The sequence below is a fragment of the Monodelphis domestica genome, chromosome X, assembly GCF_027887165.1.
Source record: "Monodelphis domestica isolate mMonDom1 chromosome X, mMonDom1.pri, whole genome shotgun sequence".
NCBI classification, from domain to species: Eukaryota; Metazoa; Chordata; class Mammalia; order Didelphimorphia; family Didelphidae; genus Monodelphis; species Monodelphis domestica.
In genome coordinates, this window is record NC_077235.1 from 3,381,715 (window position 1) to 3,392,808 (window position 11,094).

General features: G+C 50.6%; 1 protein-coding gene across 5 annotated transcripts in view; it reads right to left on the bottom strand.

Moving 5' to 3' along the window:
* Positions 1–11,094, bottom strand: part of PHKA1 (phosphorylase kinase regulatory subunit alpha 1) — a 57,813-nt gene extending 46,719 nt beyond the window's left edge. For 3 of the 5 annotated variants that reach the window (XM_056809233.1, XM_056809230.1, XM_056809229.1), the window contains exons 1-5: positions 10,892–11,094; positions 10,577–10,738; positions 9,398–9,556; positions 7,199–7,246; positions 3,889–4,057 (exon numbers count right to left, since the gene is read on the bottom strand). In XM_056809233.1, coding sequence (XP_056665211.1) covers positions 3,889–4,057; positions 7,199–7,246; positions 9,398–9,556; positions 10,577–10,654 — 454 coding nt within the window. In that variant the 5' untranslated portion in view covers positions 10,655–10,738; positions 10,892–11,094. Of the gene's footprint in view, positions 1–3,888; positions 4,058–7,198; positions 7,247–9,397; positions 9,557–10,576 lie in introns of all 5 variants that reach the window. The other 2 variants (XM_056809232.1, XM_056809231.1) reach the window with 2 other exon arrangements.

Here is an 11,094-nt window from a genome sequence, read left to right on the forward strand (position 1 = left end):
TTGGGGTGAGCTTGGGTAAGGCTTTAAAAAGCGAAACAGAAGAGCTGAGATTTCATCCTTGAGGCAAGAGGGAGCCATTGGAGTTGATGGAGTAGGGGAGTCACAAGGTCAGATGTGTACCCAAGAAAAGACATCTGACAGCAGTGTGGGGAATGGATCGGAGCGGGGAGAAAGCTGATGCAGGCAGGCTAATTAGGAGGTGCGGAGGGCCTGAACTGTGGTGATAGCTGCATGAGTGAAGACAAGGGATCAGAAGGGAGACCCGTGGAGGAGAAAGGAATGGCAAGATTAAACGTCTAATCAGCTAAAGGAGATGAGGGGGCGAGGCTAAGGCCAAGCTTGGGATCAAAGGGATAGAAATGGAAAAGCTTAAAGGGAGGGAGTCTGGGTGGGCACCAGAACATAACAGGTTCAGATTTAGACATGGCAAGTGTGAGATGTCCCCCAGGCATCCAATATGAACTGTCCATTGGGAGAGAACCTGGGGCTGGGGAGACAGATCTGGGAGCCATCTGTAGAGATGATCATGAAATCCAGCATAACAATGAAATGTTATCTAGATCTGAGCACGACATGATAATCGATGGTCAGAGTCATTAAGAAGAGGCTCCTAGTCCAACCCACTCCTGGCACAGAATCCCAGCTATAGCATGTGAGCCCCTTCGGGAAGAGAGGCCATCGGGCACCAAGGTAGCCCCTTCCATTTTTGCCCAGCTCTCACTATCAGGAAGTTGTTCAAATCCAAACAAAACTGGCCTTTCTTTCCCATCTTGCTCCTTTTACCTAACTGTGTCCCACATCACTTTAATTCTGTGTGGGGCCAAGGAGAACAAGTCTAGCACCTCTTCCAAATGGTGGCCCTCCCAGGACTTGAAGACCATTCTCATGTTCCTGCTGTGTCTTGCCTTCCCCAGTCCTTTGAGCACATCCTCAAAGACTAGGACCTTCGCTCCTCTGGCCACTCTGGTTGCCATCCCAGGCATGAATGGGGCATCCAGAACTGAACCAAAGCTCTTTGGTGGGATGGTCTGGCCAGGGTGGAGGACAATCACTTGCCTTCAACAGTCATATGTCGCCACCTCACCTGGAGCTCGAGCAGTCCACCACAACCCTCCAAACATTTTCATGTGAATTGTTGTCTAAGCCTGCTTCAGGCCAGCATCCATCTGAACAGTGATTTTGTGAACCCAAGCAGAGGACCTTCCATTTGTCCCTATTCAATTTCATCTTCTTAGTGCTGATCCATAACTTGGCCTGTTAAGATCATTCAGGATTTCGACTGGACCATCTGCTGCATCAGCTGCCCCGAAAAGCACTGGATCAACTGCAAATCTGGCAAGGACGGCATCTCGACCTCCATGTAGCATTCAACAGGCAACAAGAATATTATACATTTTTAAATCTTTCCATAAAAAGATAATCCCTCAAAGCCAGGTTTTGCTGAATCCACAGCCTGCCCTGAGCTGAATGTATGCTGACTGTGTGAACCTGGGTAAATCACTTCCCCTGGCAGTGTCCCAGGACACTTTAAGCCTCAGACTTGCCAACCTACATTGGTGGGAGGGGTTTCCACACTGGAAGTTCCCAATGTGACAAAAATCACAGTTCCAAATCAAAAAGGCAAACCGACACCACAAAGAAATCAATGCCAGTTAACTGGAAAATCAGTATTCATGAAAGACCTTCTTTAGTGACAGCAGATAACCAAAGAGCTACTACTAATGATAGAACTTAAGACACTAGTTCTATGTGCCCTTGGAACCACTTAGCAAAAAGTTGAATAAATAGGTCACCAGAGGATTCACAATCACGCCAGTTTGTTTTCTCGTTAATGCTACCTTGGAATAAGGCCCAAGATGGGAGCATCCATTCACCAAATGGCCCAGCAGGAGAACTTCAAGCATTTGCTGGGCCAACAATAAATAACTCCAGGACATCCCTGATCATCAGGGCGGTACCCTGAAGGATGAGGGCAGGGCTGCCTCCACAGTGACCCTAGGCTGTGACAAAATATAAAGAGGAAGAGCATGTGGTCACCCACCAAGGGACAGAGAGAAGGCAATGAATCCAGAACACAGCAGAAGGCCAGGGGCAGTGTCTTCTGTAAAAGAAGACTACTGCAGACATGGGCTGCTCCATTGGCTTTCACAGAGCCACAGTAGCCCAGGACAAAGTGCATATCCTAGAACCTGGTGCTCAGGGGGTACCAGCCTCCTGAGCTTTGCATCAGAATCTAGGAATCTATCACCACAAGGCTGGTTCAGAAGAGTAGCACCTTCATTGGTCATTACCAAAAGAACAGTGTCTAATTGGTTCTTCCTCTGATTTCCAACCTTGGCAGTGGAAGGTATGCCCAGTTTTTCATGTATACATAAAGTGTAGCTATCAGAAGCAGCCTGGCCTAGGGGCCAATGCTGGGCTTATGGTCCTCCAGACAACGGCAGAGGCTGTTGAGATGATCGCTGCCTTGAATCTGAATACTCTGCCCTTCTTGGTGTTCCCTGAGATGGCATCTGCTTTCTCAGTGGCCACATCATTCCCTGATGACATACTGAGCTTGGAGTCTGCTGAAACCCACAGCTCTTCTTCAGAACTGCTGGCTTGCCATATCTCTGCCATCTTGTTCTGGTGAAGGCGGTTTTTCATACCCATGTGTGGGACTTTACATTCATCCTTAGTGAATTCTGTTCTGGGTTAGCACTCCCTCCCAACTCTGGGTATCTGCTCATTTGATGCATGCACTGGTGATGCCTCATTCAAAGTCACCGATGAAGGTGGGAAAGAGTAGAGACAAATAGACCTCCCCGGGGAACTCCACCCTCCAGAGATCTCTTGAAAAGTTGACAAAAGTCATTATTGACTATTCTTTGGGTTCAGATATTCAATCATCACTGACTCCATTTCATTATGCTAGCATATTGTCCACCTACTTCAATAACAGACAATAATAGTACGAGATACTTGATTGAAAATCTAGGCAAACTGCCCAGAGTCATGCTCTCACCAGCTAGTTTAGTCATTCTGTCCAGAAGGAAATAAGGTGAGTCCAGCAGGTCCTGGTCTTGAGTGTGTCAGCTTCTTGGAATCACTATTTCCTTTCTAAATTAACAATCCGTTCTAGCATTTTCCCAAGAATGGAAGCCAAGCTCCTTGGTCTGCTGTTTGCAGATTCTGTTCTCTTCCATTTTATACAAAATGGAGTGCGGCTGGGATCGCCATCCAGGGATGCCAGTAGGGGTCCTATTCAGGGCTATCATTTGTTCCTCTCTGATCTGGTAGTGCCTCTCCTGTTTGCCATGATCTTTGACAGCACTGATAGGTCTTTCAGGACCCAAATATTTGGAGCTTCTGAGCCTTGACTTGAATTCACCAATGATGGCTGGGAGCTTTCTTACCATCTCCTCACATGCCCATGGATCAATAAACATTAAGCACTGGGGCTACAAAAAGAGGAAAAAGGAAGTTGCTGCCCTCAAGGAGCTTCCAGACTGAGATGGTTTGGGTATCACTTCCCTTGGAGCCATTTTTAGTCTGTCTTTTCCAGTCTGAAGGTCATTTTCCTTGCCAGAGAAAATGAAAGTGAATAATAACAGTCTCTTAGTCTCCTCTCCTTTGTCAGCTATCATCACCCCATCCACTTTTCTGAGCCTCAGGCAACTTCCAAGAATGTAGCTGAGTCAGAAAACTATCTTCAGCTGGCATTAGAACCCAAGAAGGTACTTTTCTGTAGGGGAAAAAGTCTCCCTGGCTTTTCTTGACTCCACTGGCTGGGCATAGTGTAGGTTTGACAATCCCTCAAGACATCCTGGGGGGCCAAGAGAGGTCTGTGCAGCAGCCTTAAAAGCATAGCTCTCTTGGGCCCTGGATGTACACAACCTCCTGACTCACCTGAGGCCGTCATCTGGGCCAGGAACAGCAGGAAAACAGAGGTGGCATCCAACTGCAAGTGGCCCCACTGATCATCTCCCACCACGGTGGCACAGGTGTTGGTGTTGTACTTGGCATGGAGACTATCCTTGGTGCTCTGACTGTATTTGAAGGACTCCACTTTGTCCACCTGAAACACAACCAGGTCCAATTAGAACAGGCTCCAAAATTGGAGCCTTGCAGCCCCTCCTTCACCCCGAGTCATCTGCTCCCCCTTGGGCTTTGATGAGGGAAGAGCTTGGAGAGGCTGGCATTCTCCCTTTTCTTTTTCTAGGTCCCATCAATATTTATTAAGTATGGAATGGAGGGGATGGGGAATGTGGCAGGGATCCCCATCCTCTTGGAGCTCACTGCCCTTCCTAAGCTTGGGACTTTATTAGATAGAAAATACTACATGTACACACATACACACCTACAGCTATGCCTGCATGCTTCCATACCTCCTCCTACATCTGCCCAGCTCTCATTTCTCTCCTTAATGTCAGGCTCGCGTGGCCCACAGCCTCTCAAAGTGGCCCCCCGAATGGCCTATCATCACCTCAGACTCAATATGTCACAGACTGACCTTGTCATCTCTCCTTAGTCCAGCCTTCCTGCAGATGGCCGGCCCTACATCAGCCCTCTCAGACGTCCTTGCCTCCTGTTTCCACCTCCTTCATCAGCTCTCACAGCCAGATCTTGCCCCTTCTACCTCCATATCATCAGCGGCCAACCCTGTCCCTACTCAAATGGTTACCACCTTAGATCAGGCCCTCAGTGCCCCTCACCTGCACTAATGTAGTTGTCTCCTGAGTGGTTTCCAACTACTTCCCAGGCTTTTTCCTCTCAAATACAATCTCCTCCCAGCTGCCGAAGTCATCTCTCTGATTCAATCCGTTCTTCCTCAGCTCTGCTCCAGGACCTTCACCAGCTCCCCACAACCCCTAAGATCAAAGGTCAATGCCTTGTCTGGCACTGAAGGGTCCCCATAGGCAGCCCCCGACTCTTCTTTTTTAATATCATTATCATTTTCCAATGGCATGCACCTCTCATCCCTCTACCTTCAAGAAATGGTCCCTTCCCTAGAAAAAAAATACAGGCCAACACAAATCCCATTGGCCTTTGCAATGCCATTTTCCATGACTCCCTCTTGGCTCCTCAGCATTCTAGCAGGTAAGCTGCCCTTCTTACTGTTGGCCAACCACCCTGGCTCTGATAGCAAGCTTTTGCTGTCTCTCACCTCCCTGGCTCATCTCAGCTATCTCTCTCCATGGCCTGCCACTGTCCTTCACTGTCCAGCTCCCCTTCATGTATTGATTTCCCCCATCAGAATGTAACCTCTATGAGGACAAGGTTGATCTTTCTTTTTTGCTTGTATTTGTATCCTCACTTCTCAACATGGTACCTAGCACACAGTCAGTGCTTAATAGATACTCTATTGAACTATCTCTAATTCCTGCTTCAACCCATTCTGACAGTGTTGTCCCTCCCTGAAGCTTTCTCAAGACCCCAGCATAGCCATGCCACCCTCCCTCTGCCATTGCTTCCTCCTCCTCCCCCAGGCCTGAGTGCTCCCTCCCTTCTTCAGACTTCCCAAGAGCCTTGTGGGATCATGGGGTCCCCTCTAGGTGAAGGCAAGCCCCATGTGGGCAGGGGCTATGGTGATGTTACTTTGGGTGCACCACCCTCTGTGCTCAGCCCAGTAGCCTGGAGCCGAGTCCATAGGGCACTAAAACATTCTCCTAGCCCAAAATGTTGTGATGATGACAGCGGAAAAGTGGATCAGAGATAGTTGTCTGTTGTTATGTCAACACATGATGAGATGTTCAGGGACAGCAGGTGCTCATCAAATGCCAGTTATTCTTGAGACTCAGGAATGTGGAGTGGAGCACATGCCAGGGTGACCCAGAGGGAGTTTGGGGAGGAACAACCAATCCCAAGCTTTGGCCTCCTGGGATCTCCCCTTTGCCACCCAGGAGTCATGACTATCATGAGAGAGAATGTGAGGAGTGGGCCCTTTAACTGATTTGGAAGGATCTGGGAGGAGAGTGAGAATCTCTACTTCTTAACAGGGTACCAAGTGTCAAGGTCAGAGCATAACAAGAGAGCAGCAGCAGATGGGCCATCCAGAAGGAGGGATGCTGGAAGGCAGTGAAGGGCCTTGAACGCCCACATTCCCTGAGTGCCCCAGGCAGAAAAGACCTCGAGGCTGTCCCCTGTTCCATTCTACTTAGAGCCTGTTTGTCTTGGTCACTGGCCTGCCCTCACTAAGCTGGGCTGTGGTTTCTCCACTTAAGAGGGTGAAAAGGGGGTACCTTCTTCCTGAAAACAAGGCCTAGCAACAAGGCCTGATTAACACAGCATAAGAGGGTCCAAGAGATCCCAGACGGGAGGGCCCTGTTCTTTTTCACTTCTCATTCTCTCATTGTCTCAGTCTCTGTCTCTGTCCCTCTGTCTTTCTCCCTTTATTTCCTCTTTGTCTTTCCTTCTCCCCTTCTCTGTCCCTATGTCTCTCTCCCCCTCCTACTCTCTGTTTCAGTCTGTGTATGTCTCTCTCTTCCCTCTTTTTCTTTCTTTCTGTGTGTGTCTCTCCCTCATTCCCCTTCTCTATCATCCCTATCTGTCTCTTCCCTTCCAGGTCTCTCTGTCTCTGTCTTTCTGTGTGTCTCTCTCTGTCTCTGTCTCTACCTCTGTCTCACTCTATCTTTCTGCATGTGTGCCTCTGTTTCTCGGTCTGCATATCTCTCTCTTCCCCTCTAGTTCCCGTGTCTCCTATGTCTCTGTGTCCCCTCTGTCTCTTCCTCCGTTTTCCCCTCCCTCTATCCTTCTCTGTTTCTGTCTGTCTTTTTCCTGCTCTTTCACAGCCCAGATCTTATCAGCATCATATACTCCTTTCACACCTATTGCCAATGGTAGGTAACTCCTTGATCTGACTGTGAGGAGAGGCCAAAGAACAGGGTACAACATGGTACAGCTGATCAGTTAGCCCTATGACAGTGTTTTCTTCCATTCTGAGTCGGGAAATATCCCAGGGGTCACTTGACAAAGGAGGAAACCGAGGCCAGAGGAGAAGATGTGGTTTCCCCAAGGTTGCACAGGGGTAGGTGGCAGAGCTGGGGCTTGCCCCCAACCACCTATCTAAGGTGCCACAGTAAGCAGAAGGGAGGATTCTTCAGGTTTCAGAGCATCTTCAGGGCTGGAGAGGAGTATGGGGAGTCCTTCCCTTCCAGAACCCCCTTCATTCTTTGGAGTTGGGGGACCAGTCCATAGCAAAGCCAGACAGCAGGCATACCTGTCTGATCATACAGTGCAGAAGCCCCCTCATCAGTTTCACGACACTCTGTGGGGAGGAACAGAATATCAGCCTGTTAGTCCCATGGCCCAGGACAGGAGCTCCCTGAGTCAGCGAGTGCAGCTGGTCCCCGACCTTTGCAAAGCCTGTAACTTTATCCCCACTGAGTACTGAAACGGAATTTGCTTCATGGGTACATGGGAGAGCACGGGGTGCTGGATGTAGGGTGGAAAAGTACCCACTGCCTGTGTCTAGGCAAGCCAAAGAAAAAAGTCCAGCAGCCTTTGCCCCTGGACTGGCCACCCAAAAGAGCTGAGAGGCCTCCCTTGAGGCGGCAGTCCCTAGCAGGAGGGGGAAGTTGCCCTGCTGAAGCCAGGGAGGGACTTGAGGGGGCTTCACAGTCCCTTGCCCCTTTCTTTTCCCACAGTCAGGAGCTGTGTTGGAGAGAGCACAGGAACACCCATCTGGATCTTTTCCAGGGAACAGGGAGCTTCAGTTCAGAGACAAGTGCAGAGGCGCCATGCCCAAGAGAGCTGGTCTTCCCAGCTGGCCCCATTTACCCCACTGGGGCCTGACTCTAGAATCTCCATGCCTGAGGAGCCCCAACTCCAGCCCTCTGAAGCCCTAGGCCCCAGCATGGGGCCACTCATGCAGCACAAACCAACTCGGAGCTTGGCCCCACTCTGTAAGCAGCTTTTGTCCCACACTGCCAGTGGAGCACAGCCAAGCAAAGAGTGCAATGAGGGCTTGGGGGGAAGCAAGGACATCTGGGAAGTGAGAGCTCCCTTGATCACCCCACTACTCCTGATGGGGAGGGAGGAGCCTTTATTTAATGCCACCCTAAGTCAGCAACTTAAAGCTGCTTCCCCCAAGATGGCCACCTTCCCAAAGCAATGCCCCTCCCCTGAGAAAGGAAAGGGAGAACAGATAGCTATCTTCAATGTATCTGCCATGAGTGTGGAGATTTGATTCTGAGTTCCCTCCCCCTCCTCAAGAACACGTGGCGCCTCCCCCAGGCTGTCCTGTTTCACAAGCAGGCAGTGTTCTAGTACTTCAGGGGTGGGAGTGAGTCCCCTACTCTCTGAGGAGCCAGATCCAACTCTGTGCCCCGACACAGCCCACCATACACATGTCCATGATCCCAGGGGGCACATCCACTGCCTTCTTTCTCTACCTAGACAAGCCAAGTATGCCAAAGCTATTATTATAGATACCCACGGACTCACGCACATTCAGACAGAGCATTTTGTGAGAGGCATGGTTCCCCACACTCATCTCTCTCACCCTTTGCCATCCAGCCCATCTCCATACTTTTGGACTAACAGGCTACCTCATACTGGTAGATGGGAGGGTCTCCTGGTCCCCCAAAGTGACTGCTCATGACTTGGACACCAATCCGATACCTACTGGAGCTCTCGCTAGCCTGGGCCCCAAGAAGGATCTCTGCAAGCTTTCAATGTCTTATTATGAAGATGAGGAAAAGGATGCCCAGGGAGGAGGGGCGATTTTGCCAAAGTTCCAAAGGTACAAAAGGGCAGAACAGGGTAGAATTTGAATTCAAGTCTTTGGACTCCAGGACACGGCATCATTTCTTGTAGCATTCTGGATGTCTGAACAGTGACCATTCTCTATGAATGGGAATGGCTAGTCTAGGTGTCCTGAGTGTGGCATGTGTGGAAGAGCTCACCTAAATATGAGCTGCCTTCAAATCAGCATTCTGAGCAGACCAACGGGGCCTGAAAAGAGTGGTTATAGCCATGTAAGTCAAAGAACAGTCTTTCCTTGTGCCCAGTTGGTCCTATGCAAACAGACTTGACGGAGCACAAGGGACAACGTGATGGGCTTACCCCAAATAGTATTCTTAGAACAAATATACTGGGCATAGTGAGATACATTTATTTACAAGGAGGAATTTGAGCTTTAGGAACCACTTCCAGGCAATAGCACAGACAGCTTTTGAGTAGAAAAACTGACTGCCCAACTTGAGCCAACTTTCAGGAAAGCAGGCTCCGAATCAAGCAGGAGTGGAGAGGAGAGGAAGACTGAGAGAGGAGGTGGAAACAAAGCCTTGTTCTCTTTGCTAAGTTCTGCCAGCTAAGCTACGACTGCCTCTTTTCCTCCCTCTTGCCCACCTCCTTCCAGCCCTTAGTTCATCCAGTGCCCTGAGTGGGTGCCCCATGCCTTGAGGATTTTTTCTACCTGCTCCAATTCATAGGCCTTGGCCTTGTCCTCATCACGGTCTGCATTCTTGCGGTAAGCCAAGCCCAGGCCCCACACGGCCAGTATGCTGTAGACGTTATCCCGGACCCAAGCATCTTTCTGATCACAGCTGGCTGGAAGTAAGCCAGTCACAGGATTCTGCAGAGCCAAAAATGGAAGTCAGAAGAGGTCCAAAGACTGGGAGGGTGGGGAGAAGAGAGGTGGGGTGATGAATAATACCTGGAAGGTCCTAGAGCTCAGAGGCACTAGAGGAAACTTAATCTAGGAAATGGGCTCATCATGACCTTCTTTGGCTTTGCTTTTCAGCTGTGCCTCTCCTATGAAACTGCAAACCTTTGCTATTCTAAGAGGAGAGTTAAGGCTAGATATAGTCTGGCTCAAGGCTGAATTATGGACACTTTGTTTTGTTTTGCTGATAACTGGAGACACTTTTAACAGAACCATAACCTGATAGCAAGTATGGAAAGAATGAATTATGAACCCCAACTATGCAATAATGCCCAGTTCCTTTACTTACTAGCTGTGTGACCTGAGGCAAGACTCTTCCCCTCTTTGAGCCTCAGTTTCCCTCCTCTGTAACATGAGAGGGTTGGGCTCAGGAGTCTCCAAGGGTATTTCTATCTGGGTTACTCTATGATCCCAAGTCCACTGCCCTCCTGGTGGTGGTGGGGTGCCACTTAGTTTTCCTCTTTGTAACATACCTCCAAAGTCCCTCTCAGCTTTGACAAAGTAAGAGCAGACAAGCGCAATTGGTAATTCAGTTTCTGCTTTAGCAAACGACCCTACCAGGGGTTGGCATTCTGGATTTGTGGGGGCTGTCCTGGGAGGGGAGAATGGGAAGAAGAATCAGGGTTATCGCAGGCCACTGATTCATCAGGGTCTCCTAGGTCCCCTGGGGGCTCCTGGGATGGCTGTTAAGGATCTGGCCCCAGGTTGGGCTATTAACTCGGGCCAAGAAGCCAGGCCAAAGGACACTTGCTAGGCAACCTGGAAGTGATCCCAAACTGCATGGGAGCTCAGAGATCGCTTCCCTAGGGCAGCTGTCTCCCCTTCCAGGTGGGGAAACTGAGGCCTGGCTGAGGAAGCCAACTTGTCCAAGATCAGGGCTCTGAGGAGTTGGGGCCAAGCCCGGGACGGGCCCCACTGTCCCCCTCTCACCTGGTGACACAGGATGGTCTGCTGCACCAGGCGGGCGTAGCCATCCAGTCGGACCCCTGAGTTGCTCCTGCTCCTCATCGCGCCTCCGAGTCCGGGTGGCTGGCGAAGACTGAGGGGAGGCCGATGCCGGAGGCGGGGAGGGGCGGGGCCTGGGCGGGACGGCTGTTCAAGCACGAGCCAAACGCAAGGGCGACAGGGGCGTGATCACCGTTGGTCCCGCCCTTCAGACCCGCCCCTCCCAGGCCCCGGGCCCAGGCCCCTCCTCCCCCTGTCCTGGCCGGGCGCTCGTTCCTACACACAAAAACTCGAACTCACGTTCACATAAGCACACGCGGCCCTTCCCCCGCCCTCAGTCCGGGCTGCTTAAGGGTCTCCTTCTCTCCCTCCGGCCTAGTGGGCCCCCTGAGAAGCCACTGGGAAGTGTTCGCCTAAGAAGGCTCTGAGGGACCGATAGCCACTTCCCCACCTGGAGCCAAAACGTAAGGTGGCTGGGACGGGTCCGGAGTGTCTTCGCGTTC